Consider the following 14,997-nt stretch of genomic DNA (forward strand, 5'->3'; position numbering starts at 1 on the left):
TGTTTTGAGATTGGATAATTTAAATTTTTTTATGCATGTTACGACATGAAATGAGAAATTATATGATTTTCATGCAAGCTGGCCTTGTGGTGGAATTGGACTTTAACAAGAGTTTTTCTATTTGGCATTAGGAAAGGTTGGAAAAGATTTGTCTATATTGATTTTTGGTTAGTAAGTACTGATGTTTTACTATTTGGGTCATAAGTTAATCATGAAGATTCTGAAAGCTTTCGGGACATATAGATTTTTTTTAAAATACTGGTGATTCGTGGTTTTTAATTTAGTTAATTTTTGATAATTTTGTATAAAGAATAATGATTCGAAAATTGCGAAGACCTTTAGAAGTATAAAAATGTAGAATTTGGGATTTTAAGTATTGACGAAAATGTAATATAGGTTATAAGAATTGATTTTGGGTTTAATAAGCTTAAGATTATTGAATTTTACGATACGTGAAACCTATAAAATGAAATTAGGAACGCCAATAACTGATGGATAAATGAGGAATTTTCGAAATTTAAGGACCAAGTGGCTAATTTTCGTGGAAATTAGGAATTTATTTTGCAATTTTTAAGAAATTCGGGGACTAGTTTAGCCATAAATGAGAATGGAATAGTTTAAAGGATATGAATTTTCGACGATTTAGGCTTGAAGGAATATTTAGAACCTTGAAATATTTGGGATATAAAGTTATATGGAATGGTAATCAAGGACATTGTAGGATGAATCAATCTTGGGCTTGAAAATTTAAGCGTTAGTAAAATAATGTTATGACAAATTAAGAATTTAAAGTGATGACAATTTAAGGTAAATTTGATCAGTTAGCTAAGTTATAAGAGTGGACACTGAGTTAACGTATTTTTGGGAACTTAAGTTTGATATAGCATAAGTTTTAATCATAATTTTAAGAGTTAAAATTATACATGTGCTAGGGTTAAATTTTCCTAGAAAGTTGGGTATAACGGATGGTTAGGTTATTTGATAGAAGCAAGTAAGAAGTGGGTTAGACACCATGTTTTGAGGAACATTTGAAAGTCATTAAGAAACTTGAGAATAAGTGAACATCTGTGTTAGAATTATGTTATCTAATATTATTTGAGTTGCATAAGCTTGAATTTCAAGGTTTATAAGATAAGTGTTCAGAAATTTTTTTTGGGGGAAATAAAAACAAAAGGGAATTATTTGTGTTCAACATAGATTACCAATGGATGAATGTTAAAATTTTTATCGAGTAAGAAATCTAAAATCTTGATATGGGATTCTAGAACTCTATGGGTTATAAATGAAGTTGATTTATTAGAGTTAGTCTAAGGCTACCATGGGATAACTTATTAAGTTTTACGCTAGTATTAATTAAGCATTAATGATACGTAAAAATGCGACATTTGTTCCAATGAGGAAAGTCCAAGGGTCTTAGGTCTCAACTTCATTGTACTTAGGAAGATAATAGTTTAAGCATGTAATTGAGGATAGCAGGGCTTTATTATATAGGTAGAGGATCGATATTGGATATTTTGGGTTTTATGGATTAACAATACTCGAGGTTTAAGATTTGTAATAATTATATATTTCGGATGTACATGTAAATAGTAAGTTACGTAAGTTTAGTGCCATAAGATAAAGATTTGATTCAAGGATATTAAGCAAATATCATTGTAGGGTTGAGATAAGGTTTAACTTTTAAGTGTATTACCGATGATAGAAGTCGATCAATAAATTTTGGTACTAATATTTTTAGGTTGAACTACATAAATGCTAATGTAATAGATCGATGAACATTATGGGTATAGTAGAAGAAAAGTAAGGCACGATAAAGTTTGGACATCCATTTGTAGTATGAGGAATTGCGAGGTAAGTCGAAATTCGAGGTGTTAGGAAAATAGAACTAAGTCACCATAGGCCGTTTTAAGTTGAGATTTGCAACGAAGATGTTGAAGGAAAATTTAATTAAGATTGAGGAGACGTAAGGACAACTTAACACTTATTTTATCAAAGTAGCGCAGCAGAAGCGTGGATTATTAGGATACTAGAATTAAGAGTCTAAACCTTTTTTTATGGAGGATAAGCGAATTTTGGGGATGAAATTCAATTTAAGGGGGGTAGATTGTAACGTCCCGAAAATTTGAAGTTCCACGTGAACCACATGCATGCAATTTATTAAATTTTTTTGGTATTTTATTTAATTTTTATAAAGCATTAAAAACATGTTTATTTCATTAATCTGTGTTTTAATGAATTGTTTATTTAAAGTTCATGCATTAGGATTTTTAAGTTGCATTTCGCGCTTGAACGAAGAACAGAGTCCGGAGAATTATCAGAAAAATTATTTTTATTAAATGATTAATTTTTTTTGATTAATATAAGGTGTTTTAAAGGTATTTTTCAAGAAATGAGCTTTGTTGGGTACTTTTACCCGGCAGAGCATATTTTTTAGCGTTATGTAAATTTTATCGAATCAGGAGACTTTTTGAAGGTGCAGGCAATAATTTTAAAACTTTCGAAAACGAAATATTTTTCGGAATTGTGTTTGGGCTTGATAGACCTATTTTTAAGCTTAATGGGCTCAAAACTCTTTTTAAAATTTTTAAATAATATTTAAGGCCCATTAACATGTAATGTCCTATTTAATTACTAATAAGCTAACCTAAACCTACCCCTAAGCATAATCAGCCGTCAACCCCTTCTCCAACAACTCCATTCACTTGGGTTTCAGTAGCATTTCACGTAAAGATAACAGCCCCCATCGGCCAAGCATTTTTCTTGCAAGAAATTTCCTCCGGCGCTTGTTTCTCCGACGTTCTTTCGTAAATTACTTCAAGGCATGCTTGTATCATCTTTTCTCTTCATTCACGACCATAATATGCTGTTATATATGATATTGTATGGAGGAAATGTGGGATTTAATTGAGTCTTCATTCCTTGCAAGTTTTACATGAAATATTGCATTTAAATGTTGGCAACTCACGGTTTTTTGTTGTGGTTGTGCAAGGGGCTGTAGGCTGCTGTATTTACGTCTTGTTAAGAGCTGGACAGGTTGAGATCAAAGGGGTTTTGGCGCTGGACTTGGGTGTGGAACGTGTCATGGTAGGGGCCGATCGTATTTCTTGAATATGGAATTGGTGTGGCTAGATCGGGTTTCAAGAAAGGGGACCAGATGTAGGGAGTTAAACCTGCCATGGTGCAGACCCTAAGGGTTATGAGAATTGGTTTAGAATGGCTCAACCTCGGCTGGTTACGATCTAGGGGCGGACCAAGGTGCTAGAGGCGAGTAGGGTGGAGTTTGTGGTTTGTTTTCGGTTGATGCATGCATTGCTGAATGTATGGGCAGTAGCCATGGGTTGCTTGGTCTAGTATGGAGTCCCTAGGCTCGGTCTTCGTCTTAAGGTGCAATGGTTTGAGGCTGAACCAGCTTAGAGTATGCTGGAGTCGATGGTTAGATGGGTTAAGTCGAGGGTCGATCGATTTTTTTTGTTGAAGTGTGTCTCAAAACCCATCACCCTCGGTTATTTCAAATTATGCGACTTATTGGTTTGTTTTCTAGAAATGGGTTCAACATATGATTTGTAGCCCTCTCTGTTAAATTCGATTCGATAGCAAATTCATAATTTTCTGATTAGAAGCGAGGGAGATATTAAAGTCGCTCAAGCTGTAGAATTTCTGGGTCTCAAAATTCGTCGTTACCCTCGGTTATTTCAAATTATGCGACTTATTGTTTGGTTTTCTGGAAATGTGTTCAACATGTGATTTGTAGCACTCTCTGTTATCTTCGATTCGATAGCAAATTCATAATTTTCTGTTAAGAAATGAGAGAGATATGATTTTTATCCTAACATCGCTCAAGATGGAAAATTTGTGCGCATACGCTGGAGATTTCCAGCAACCTTTGGGCTTGTTTCTAGGTCCTAATTGGTCTGAAATAAGTGAGTTAGAGGCTGGTCATGGAGGTTTGAATCATATTTGAGTTAGGAAAAAGTTTGGTTAAGTTTCGGGTTGATTCGGTAAAACCAAGACCCCGGTCCAAATTTTAAAACGAATCGATTAAGTTTTTAAACGGGCTCGAGTTTAAGTCTAAGTAGTACTTCTAAATATGTTTTGGGACATTTTAAGGAGGTTGGTAAGCTTCGGGTCAAAATTTAGAGCTCCAAGGGTAAAACGGTCATTTTGGGTTTCAAGGGACAAATTGGCCATTTTGCACATGGGGCGAGATTATAGTCATGGCAGCGCCCTGAGCACATTTTATCATGTTTTAAATGTTTACGCATTACGTTTATGAGTTTTATGAAATTGTGATAAATACGGTGCATGCTTGGTTTTAAGGAAAATGTTAGTATATGCATATTTTTCTTAAGTGGTGAATATGATGGTGTTTTTAAAGGATGAGAATTGGTTGTGACTGATGATGTATATGTATACTATGACATGAGATATGATGAGCTGAGGCCAAGGCTCATGGGATGGGCAATGCCGTCGCTAATGTTCCCGCCACCCGGTACCATGGTTATACGTAAATGAATCCATCGAATAAAGTTGATACGATAGAGCTGATACGAAAGTCACAACTGATGAACTTAATTCAATTAAAAGTAAATGTATACGTATATGATGACACGAGATGACATGTTTTGACACGATACGATTTTACACGACACATTTATGTTATGCTTTTAAGTTCATGAAAGATATATTGAGTATGGTATTTTTCACAGCTGTGTGCCATGTATATGTATTTGTTATTCTTGGTACAGGTGTGTTGAGTCTTTAGACTCACTAGGCGTGTGTGATGCAGGTGAGCTTGTTGGTGAGGGGACTGGAGGTGCCGAACTCTGAGCAGGCAGACCTGGTGCGGTGACACGACCCGAGGACCGCATGTTTTCCGCATTATGATTTATGAGATTTGAGAGGAGATGAACATTTTGATACGTTGATGATTTTAATATTTTTACTCGTTTATGTTTACTTATGATTTTGGATGGGTTTGAATAATTTAACTGCACTATTTTCACTGTCCGATAATTACAATTCATTTTGAATGATATTTCGAAAATGTGAGTTTTTTTTAAAAACAATATTTCCGCACTTTTAAATGAGTAGATGTTACACTTCTCGTAATTTGAAGGACTATGAGAAAAATTATCCTACTCATGAGTTGGAATTGGCAGCTGTGGTTTTTTCCTTAAAGATTTGGCGACACTATCTTTATGGAGAGAAGTGTGAAATTTTTAAGGATCACTAAAGTTTGAGTTATCTGTTTTCACAGAAAAAATTTAATATGCGGCAACGGAGATGGTTGAAACTGGTGAAGGACTATGGTTGCACCATTAGCTATCATCCTGATAAAGCTAATGTGGTTGCGAATGCTTTGAGTCGCAAATCGAGTTCTTTCTTGGGTTCCATGATTCAGAAACTATTGTTGTTTGATTTGAAAAGAAATGATATAACTCTAGTATCTCCAGGTACAATAGATCGATTATCTGCATTCTATCTCCGCTCAACTTTGTTTGATAGAATTTTGAAGGAACTGCAGTTCGATAATCAGTTATTGGAGTAGAAGAGAAAGAGTGATCTATTAGGAGTTTCTGAGTTTGGGTTGAATCGTGATGGTTTGTTGACCTTTCAAGGTAGGATATGTGTTCCTTGGGGTGATGACATTTGAAGAGTTCATGTACTCATTGAAGCTCATACAACGCCATATTTGGTACACCCTGGTAGTACTAAGATGTACCAAGATCTTCGACGCCTTTACTGGTGGCCAGGTATTAAGAAAAATATCATATTATTTGTTTATGAATGTCTAACCTGTCAGCGGGTTAAGATTGAGCATCAGAGGCCAGCGGGATTGTTGCAATCTTTACCTATACCGTAATGGAAATGGGAACACATTACCATGTATTTTATTATTGGGTTGCCAAGGACTCAAAAAGGGTTTTAATTCTATTTGAGTGATTGTGAATCGATTGACCAAGTCATCACATTTTCTCCCTGTCAAGACGACATATTCTATGAATCAATATGTTGAAGCTTATGTCCAAGAGATTGTGAGACTTCATGGGATACCAGTGTCGATAGTTTCAGATCGTGATCCTAGGTTTACATTTGAATTTTGGAAGAGTTTACATAGAGCCATGGGAACAAAGCTAGCATTTAGTACGGTCTATCATCCTCAAAGAGACAGGAAATCAGAAAGGGTTATTCAAATTCTTGAGGATATGTTGAGGGCCTGTATAATTGATTTTCCTGGTAGTTGGGATTCAAAGTTACCGCTTGTTGAGTTCACATATAATAATAGTTACCAGTCTTCAATCGGCATGACACCCTATGAATCTTTATATGGAAAGAAGTGCCAATCTCCCTTGTATTGGGACGAAGTAGGTGAAAGAAAGATGTTGTGGCATTGATCCAAGAGAAAATGAAGATCTCTCAGTCTAGACAGGAAAGTTATGCCGATGTGAGATGACGGCATTTGGCATTCGAGGTTGGTGACCATGTTTTCATTAAGATAGCTCATCTCAAGGGAGTTATGCGATTTGGCAAGAAAGGTAAATTCAGTCCTCGTTACATTGGGCCGTTTGAGATTCTTGATAAGATTGGAGACCGAGCCTGTCGTCTTGCATTGCCACCGGACTTGCGGACTTGGATCGAATTCACAATGTCTATCACGTTTCTATGTTCCGTAAGTATCTTCCTAATCCATCTCATGTTCTTCGGCACGAATCATTGGACCTTTTACCTAAATTGAGCTACGAAGAAGTGCCGGTTCAAATACTTGATCGCAAAGTTAAAGTGTTAAGGAATAAAGAAATTGGTCTTGTCAAAGTTCTTTGGAGGAATCATGTGATTGAAGAGGCTACATGGGAACTGGAGGAGGAGATGAAGCAACGTTATCCGGATTTATTTGACGGTAAGTAAATTTCGAGGACGAATTTTTTACCAGGAGGGGAGATTGTAATATCCCAACCTTTTATCCTTCTATTGTCAATGATGTTATTCATGGTTATTATTGTATGGTATTGTTAGTTGTTATGGTTGTGAAGGTTTAATGGTGGAATTTGAATTGATGGTTTTTATGGTTAAGTTGATATGATTGATTATTGCTTGTGGTGATGTACATTGGAATGGAAAAGTATGATTATTGTTTTGGTGTTTTTCAAAGTTGGTGACGGTTTATTGGAGGGGGATGAGTTTTTGTTGTGATGATTTATATAGATGATTTGAGCATGTATTTGGATGGTTTGTTGCTTGGTATTGCATGGAATTGGTAATGGAAGTTTATGGTTATTGTATCATAGGTGGGGTTGCATTGTTGGTTTGGTGCAAGAGCAGCGCCGCCGCAACGGAGGAATGGCGCTGCAGTGCTGATGGGCGCAGGAAGTAGCATGCTAGGCAGCGCCGTGGCGCTGCTAGGGCAGAAGCCCAAGCGCTGCAGCGCTGCCAGGCAGCGCCGCGACGCTACAGCCCCGAGAATGGGGCGCCGCAGCGCCAAGGAGATGGCGCCGCGGCGCTAGATGGGGCGAAAGTGCTACTTGGTAATGCGATTTTGGGCGTTTGAAGGCTTTTATATGCCATGTCTAGAAATTTATACTCATTTCTATCCTTCTCTTCTATCGGTTCTAGTTTTTTCTCCCTCAAAATTTTCTCTCCTTCATCTTTCCACTTCCAAGCTCCAAGCTAAGAAGTCTTTCTATTTTGGATTTAGTGGGTTTGAGAAGTTGAAGGTATAAGTTGGTTTGATTGATTCCTATGATCCATGGTGATGATTAATGGTTGATTGCATGTATTCTGTTGTAGGAATTCCTTTATCATCATAGCAATCGTGTGCTTCTTGGGTTGTAAGTAGAGGATCTCCTTCTTTGATCACATGATATATATATGTACAAAAGCCATGTTTATTGATGTCTAGGTGCTTCCATTGATATATTCTTGATATATATTCACTGATCAAAGAATACTATTGAATTCATGATAAAGGAGCTAGTAATCCATTATACCTACCCTATGTTTGTTAAATTCCCTAAATGAAGTTTCTATGATTTAAGTGAAGAATTGATAGTAAATATTATGCATATTATTGGCCAATTTCATGATAAAGGAATATCTCTCACAGTTTTGATATTTATATCAAAGAGGTACATATTTCATAGTCACAGGTCACAAGACTATCAATTTCTTTCTTTAATCCATGCCATTGAGTATCATCTATAATACTTTGATATTTATTGTTTATTGGAGATGATATTATATAGTTTTCATTTCCCTCGCCATGTTATTCAAACCCAACTTTTGTATATGTATTTCTAGTTCTTTGCTATCTACTTACTGAGTTATAAACTCATTTCAGTTAATATCACGTGATGCAGGTGACAAGAAAGAATGAAATGGATTGTTAAAGGTAGAAGAAGTCATATGGCAAGTGAAAGTGAAAAACTTTTGGCATATATTACTTATCTTGAGATGGTAAAACTGAAACGACCTCTATTGTTTTTAAATCATAAATTTTATTAAAATAATTTAACATAATCATGAATCATATTAAATTAAAAATTTAAATATCAAGTGAATAAAATAAAATCCTAAATCATCGACTAACTGAAATTCCTAAATCGACCTTTGAAAAGATCACTGACAATAAAAATAAAGCATAAAATATCTCTAATAAAAATCATTAACATAATCTTTATATCCTTAATCTAATAAGGTAGTGCAAAAACATAAAGGTCCTTAGGTGTACTGCTGCACTCGATCGACTCAATCGTATCCTCCTCCAAAAATCATCAAATCTTGCATCATACATACCTAGTGAGTCTAAATATTCAACACGTTCTAAAAATGAATAACAAATAATACATATATATCCACATGCATTTAAAAATCATATAATCTTTTGAACATAAATAAACCATTAAAAATCATTTAAGTATAATTAAATCATAAATAATAAAATCATTTTAAAATAACTTTAAGCATAAATAAATCTTTTAAAAATCATTTAAAAATAGCTTTATTCACCATCATGAATCATATATCATAAAATTATTAAAATCGTAAAGCTTTCAATCATATATCATTTTGGTTGAAGTTTGATCCTTGAAAGTTACTAGCTTTTATCCTTTGGTCAACAGCAGTCTTAGCTCCACATGGTCCATGGTGGTGTGCACTAGGCTCCACCGTGGAAATACGTCCTTGGGTTTCTCTCGGGGGCTTTTTTCCATAGACGGGTTCCCTCAGGGGCCTTTTCCCAAACATGGACCCCCCCTCTAGGGCCTTTTCCCGTAAATGGGTTCCCTCTGGGCCTTTTTCCCTGACGTTATCCACACAAAATCATATATCATAAATCATATCTTTTGTCACAGTCAATTCACATCTCTCAAAATATTTTTATTTTTCTTTAAAAATCATAAAATAGCATAACTTTCCAAAAATAGCATTTTAGACAGTAAAAATTTCACAACTTTACAATAAATCATAAAAATACATATTATCATCCAGATCATCATTTTAAATCATATAATATCATTTTACAAGCATTATGATCCTTCGGGACGCTGCCAAGTGTTTTCGTATTTTCCTAAGTGTAAAATTACTGTTTTGCCCCTGAACGTAAGAATTCTTTAATTTATCCTTTTCTCACTTTAAATGACATGAGATTAGTCTAAATAATTATCTAAGCTTACATACAATTTTCCAAAATTTTATTCCGCTTAATCTAGGCGTTTAAATTAATTCTTTAATTAGCGTTTCGTGCGGCGATAAAATCTCGGATAAATTCGAAACTCAATATTTTGATCCCAAATTTTAAATATAACATTTTTAGTATTTATTGTACCCTTCCAAGTCATGAGCTACCCCCGTGGACCCATGGATTTAATTTAGGCCTTTTAATTTTTGAAATTGACCCTTAACCGATCAATCTGAGCCATCTCCCGATTTACTCGAGCCACGCCCAAGCCACCTCGAGCCAAACCCTATCCAACCCATTTAGGCACCTTCCTGACCAAGTCCAGCACATAGAACCTAGCCCTGGCTCACTCAAACCCCCTGGAAACGAGACCAAAAATCTGCACCCTTCTCTAACTCACGTTAGTATACTCCTAGACAACCTAGATCACCTCCAGCTGAGCCACACCGAGCCCAGCCGAACATGAACACCCCTGGACCACGGCCAGACCCAGCCCAGCCCAGCCCCTGGAACCCCAAGCACGAAGCACCTGTATCCAAGGAAACAACCTGCGCGTTCCTTCTTCCCTCATGCTAAACCCCTTCCAGTCGAGCCAGCGACCAACCACTCAATTCCAGCCCCTGGCCTGACCCATGCCCATGAACCTTGGACCCTGATGAACCACCTAGCTCGCCCTGAGACCGAGCTGCGAGCCCCTCTTCTTCCCCCAACATCTTCTGTGCGTGAATATGGGAGGAGTCTCACTTCGGGTGGACTCCTTCCCCAAGCCTAGAACTCGAACCCTAGCCACCCTAGGACCCAACCCAGCTATAGACCGAGACCACCTTGCCCGTGAAACAGCCCTGGACGAGCCACCTTGCCCTCATGCAAAACCACTGAACCCTTGAACCCCAACAAGCATACACACACTTTTTAAAAAAAACTCACGGCCCTTCTTTCTGGATTATTGCCCACGATTCCAGCTTTTGTTTTTTGTTTTTTGAATTTTATCATGTTTTAATCATGTTCCAATCATATAACATTCTACCTTGGCAGCGTATCGTTGGATTAAAAAACGTTTTTCATAAAAACATCGTACAAACAATCTAACGTAAAATAATCGAATACCTATTTTATTCAAGCATAAACAATTAAAACACACATATTATGATTTGTATGATGTTAAAAGAGTTTAGGAAACGTGCATTTGCATTTATAACGCACAATTATTCGATCGTTGGCGAAGGTACGAAGACGGACGACCGGACGGCAAAGAATCCAAGCTTTTCTTCTTCCCAATATTTTCAAAATTGATCTGAGTGTGTGCTTGGTGAATTCGGTTGATTTTAGGGTAAATTATGGTGTTTTGAAAGCCTAGGTAGCTTATTTATAATTAATTATCATGCTAATTGGCTTTGATTTTGGGTTTGCAATCTTAAGGGTAATTGGGCCAAGTTAAATTAATTAAATTGGGCCCAATAACACTTAATTAATTAATTAACAAAAGTTTATAAAATTATTTTCATAAAATAATATTTTTGATCTTTTAAAACTCTTTGTTTGCCCAAAATCGGCTTCCCAGGAAGAATCGAGCTCGACTCGTAAAATAATTTGAACTCTAACATTTTTAGAAAAATTAAATCATTTTTAAATCATTTTAGGAATCCTTGCCATTATTTAATTAAAAATACATATTCTTGCATTGGTCGTCCCCGGTCTCATTTCCATGCCTATTATCGAATATTCTAGAAAAATCCTTAATTTCATGCAATCATGTCATATTATCAATTTATCATGCAATTATACATTTAATCATATAATAAATATCATCCAAGCATTTAAAAACAATTAAATAAAACAATTAAGTAATTAAAATATTTTTGCATGCATGCGGTTTATGTGGACTGATTTTTCGGACGTTACAATTCTCCCCCCTTAAATAGAATTTCGTCCTCGAAATTTTCCTTGACTTGATGATTGTAAAGCTTAGATTCCCTTATTCATGTCAAACTAATCCTCTAACTTAAATCTTGCCCTTCAATTCGGTCCTCAAAATCTTGAAAATTGCAATTCTAACACAAAAATTTCCAAAGTCCACTCCTAAATCCAGCTCAATTAGTGCATGCACCCTATTTTTCTAAATTCTTCAATATCCCAAAAAATTCGCATAACCCAATTTAACATTTCATGCAAGAAAAGCATCGAAAAAATGCTAAACGACCAAGTTACCTCGAAATCAGTGTAGTGCCGGCTTTGTCTCATCCTCTGCAGCTTGCATCACATAGACTCTTCCAGTCATAGGTTGTCTAGGCTTTGTGCATTCCACCATCTTTTGTCCCAACTCTCCGCAATTAAAGCACTTGTAGGTGCCCCACATGCATTTGTCAGAATGTGGACGATTGCACTCCTTGCACAGTGGTCTCTCATCAACCTTCGGAACATTCACTCTTGGTGGTTGTCCTTGTGGTTTTGGTGGTTCTGGTAGCTTAGGAGGTCCCGTATAAAGCTTCTTATTACTCTGACCAGCTTGCTGAGCATGGTTCCTCTTTCGCTGTATCTCCCAAAATATATTCTTAAGTGACTGCTTGGCTCTAAAAGCTTTGGCAACAGTAGTAGTATAATCAATAGCATCGCTGACCATCACATCACGTCAGATAGTTGGCTTCAAACCATCTAGGAAATGTCGTAATTTTTCAGCTGCATCATTGGCAATCAGGGGCACAAAGTGACAGCCCCTATCAAACTTCTGTACAAATTCAATAATAAACCAATCCACCTGACGGAGACTCATAAACTCCCTCTTAAGCCTATAACGAACATCAGATGTGAAGTACTTGTTGTAGAATAACCTCTTGAACTCCTCCCAAGTCAACGTCGCCACATTCACTCCTCGATCCGCTCCCTCTAACCATAAAGAAGTGTCGCCCTTCAACAAATAAATTGTACAATGAACTCGGTCAGCGTCCGCCATGTCCATGTAGGGAAAAATCACCTCTAAAGATCGTATCCATTTCTCAGCAACGAAAGGATCAGTAGTGCCATGAAACTCATCGGGGTGCATCCTCCTAAAACGCTCATAAACTGGCACTGGTCTAACCCTTGCTCCATCTCCTACATGTTGCTCAAAAAAACGGGCCATACCGGCTAGTACACGGGCACTAGCACCCTGACCAGGTAGAGGATGTGGAATATTCTCCTCTTGTCTAAGCTCATCATTCCTACGTAAAATCCTTCTAGGAGGCATCTCTGTACACGTCGTCCAACCACGTAACCAACATGCATTTAAAATTTTTTCATGCAGCATACAACTAACATGTAAATCATGTATCATATAAGTATTTAAAGAATTTTAAGCATATAAAATATAAAGCATTAAAAACTCACATATATGAGGCGTGACTTCTTGAGCTTCTCAGAGTGACAATACACAACCCTTTGGGATCCTTGGCTCTGATACCAACTGAATCGACCTCTATATTTTTTTTAAAATCATAAATTCTAATAAAATAATTTAACATAATCATGAATCATAATAAATTAACAATTTAAATCTCAAGTGCATAAAATAAAATCTTAAATCATCGACTAATCAAAATTCCTAAATCGACCTTTGAAAAGATCACTTACAATAAAAATAAAGCATAAAATATCTATAATAAAAATCTTTAACATAATCTTTAAATCCTTAATCTAATAAGATAGTGCGGAAACAAAAAGACCCTCATATGTGTACTGCTGCACTCGATCGACTCAATCGTCATCGCCTCCAAAAATCATCAAATCCTGCATCATACAAACCTAGTGAGTCTAAAGACTCAACATGTAACGACCCATTACAGGCCCAGTGGACCGCCCATACGGCCTACTGCCGTGATCGACCCAAGGCTATCCTAATATTGGGCTCTGCTCTCTATGGAAACTCTTCCCTCACGGATAGGCGTCGTACGGGTTACTCATAGAACTCCTCCAGCCCATGAACTGGAGTCTGTGCCTTCCCAGGATCGAACCTAAGACCATATGGATATATAGGTACTTAGCACAATCCTGGTACCAATTGAGCTACTAGCTATCCAATCTTGGGCTTTGCTCTCTATGGAAACTCTTCCCTCACGGGCTTTCCATAGGCGTCGTACGGGTTACTTAAAGAACTCCTCCAGCCCATGAACTGGAGTCTGTGCCTTCCCAGGATCGAACCTAAGACCACATAGATATATAGGTACTTAGCACAATCCTGGTACCAATTGAGCTATGGAAAGCCCGTGAGGGAAGAGTTTCCATAGAGAGCAGAGCCCAAGATCGGGATAGCCTTGGGTCGATCGGGGCAGTGGGCTGTATGGGCGGTCCACTGGGCCTGTAATGGGCCGTTACACAACACGTTCTAAACATGGATAACAAATAATACATATACATCCACATGCATTTAAAAATCATATAATCTTTTGAACATAAATAAACCATTAAAAATTATTTAAGTATAATTAAATCATAAATAGTAAAATCATTTTAAAATAACTTTAAGCATAAATAATCCTTTAAAAATCATTTAAAAATAGCTTTAATCACCATCATGAATCTTATATCATAAAATCATTAAAATCGTAAAGCTTTCAATCATATATCATTTTGCGTGAAGTTTGATTCTTGAAACTAACTAACTTTTTTCCTTTGGTCGACTGCGGTCTTAGCTCCACATGGTCCATGAGGGTTTGCACTAGGTTCCACCGTGGAAATACGATCGTTGGGGTTGCCTCGGGGGCCTTTTCCCAAAGACGGGTTCCCTCGGGGGCCTTTTCCCAAACATGGGTTCCCTCTGGGCCTTTTCCCGCAAATAGGTTCCCTCTTGGCCTTTTCCCCTGACGTTATCCCCACAAAATCATATATCATAAATCATATATTTTGTCACAGTCAATTCACATCTTTAAAAATATTTTTCATTTTCTTTAAAAATCATAAAATAGCATAACTTTTTAAAAATAGCATTTTAGACATTAAAATTGCACAGCTTTACAATAAATCAAAAAATACCTATTATCATCCAGATCATCATTTTAAATCATATAATATCATTTTACGAGCATTATGATCCTTCAGACGCTGCCAAGTGTTTTTCGTATTTTCTTATGTGTAAAATTACCGTTTTGCCCTGAACGTAAAATTTTTTTAATTTATCATTTTCTCACTTTTAATGAAATGTGATTATTCTAAAAAATTATTTAAGCTTAAATGTAATTTTCCATAATTTTATTTCACTTAAATCTAGGCGTTTCAATTAATTCTTTGATTAGCGTTTCGTGCGGTGATAAAATCTCGGATAAATTCGAAACTCACTATTTTGATCCCAAATT

The 14,997-nt window shown here is 36.4% G+C and overlaps 1 protein-coding gene across 1 annotated transcript; it reads right to left on the reverse strand.

Annotated features, from left to right (window-relative positions):
* Positions 1–12,302: 12,302 nt before the first annotated feature.
* LOC142550099 (uncharacterized) lies at positions 12,303–12,896 on the reverse strand. Its single transcript, XM_075659337.1, has one exon. The coding sequence runs from the start codon at positions 12,894–12,896 to the stop codon at positions 12,303–12,305; it is 594 nt and encodes a 197-aa protein (XP_075515452.1).
* Positions 12,897–14,997: the final 2,101 nt, after the last annotated feature.

The sequence above is a fragment of the Primulina tabacum genome, chromosome 6 (genome assembly GCF_025594145.1).
Source record: "Primulina tabacum isolate GXHZ01 chromosome 6, ASM2559414v2, whole genome shotgun sequence".
NCBI lineage: Eukaryota > Viridiplantae > Streptophyta > Magnoliopsida > Lamiales > Gesneriaceae > Primulina > Primulina tabacum.

Excerpts from the sequence above, each read along its gene's own strand:
- LOC142550099 (XM_075659337.1), bottom strand. The coding sequence starts at position 12,896 with ATGCCTCCTAGAAGGATTTTACGTAGGAATGATGAGCTTAGACAAGAG.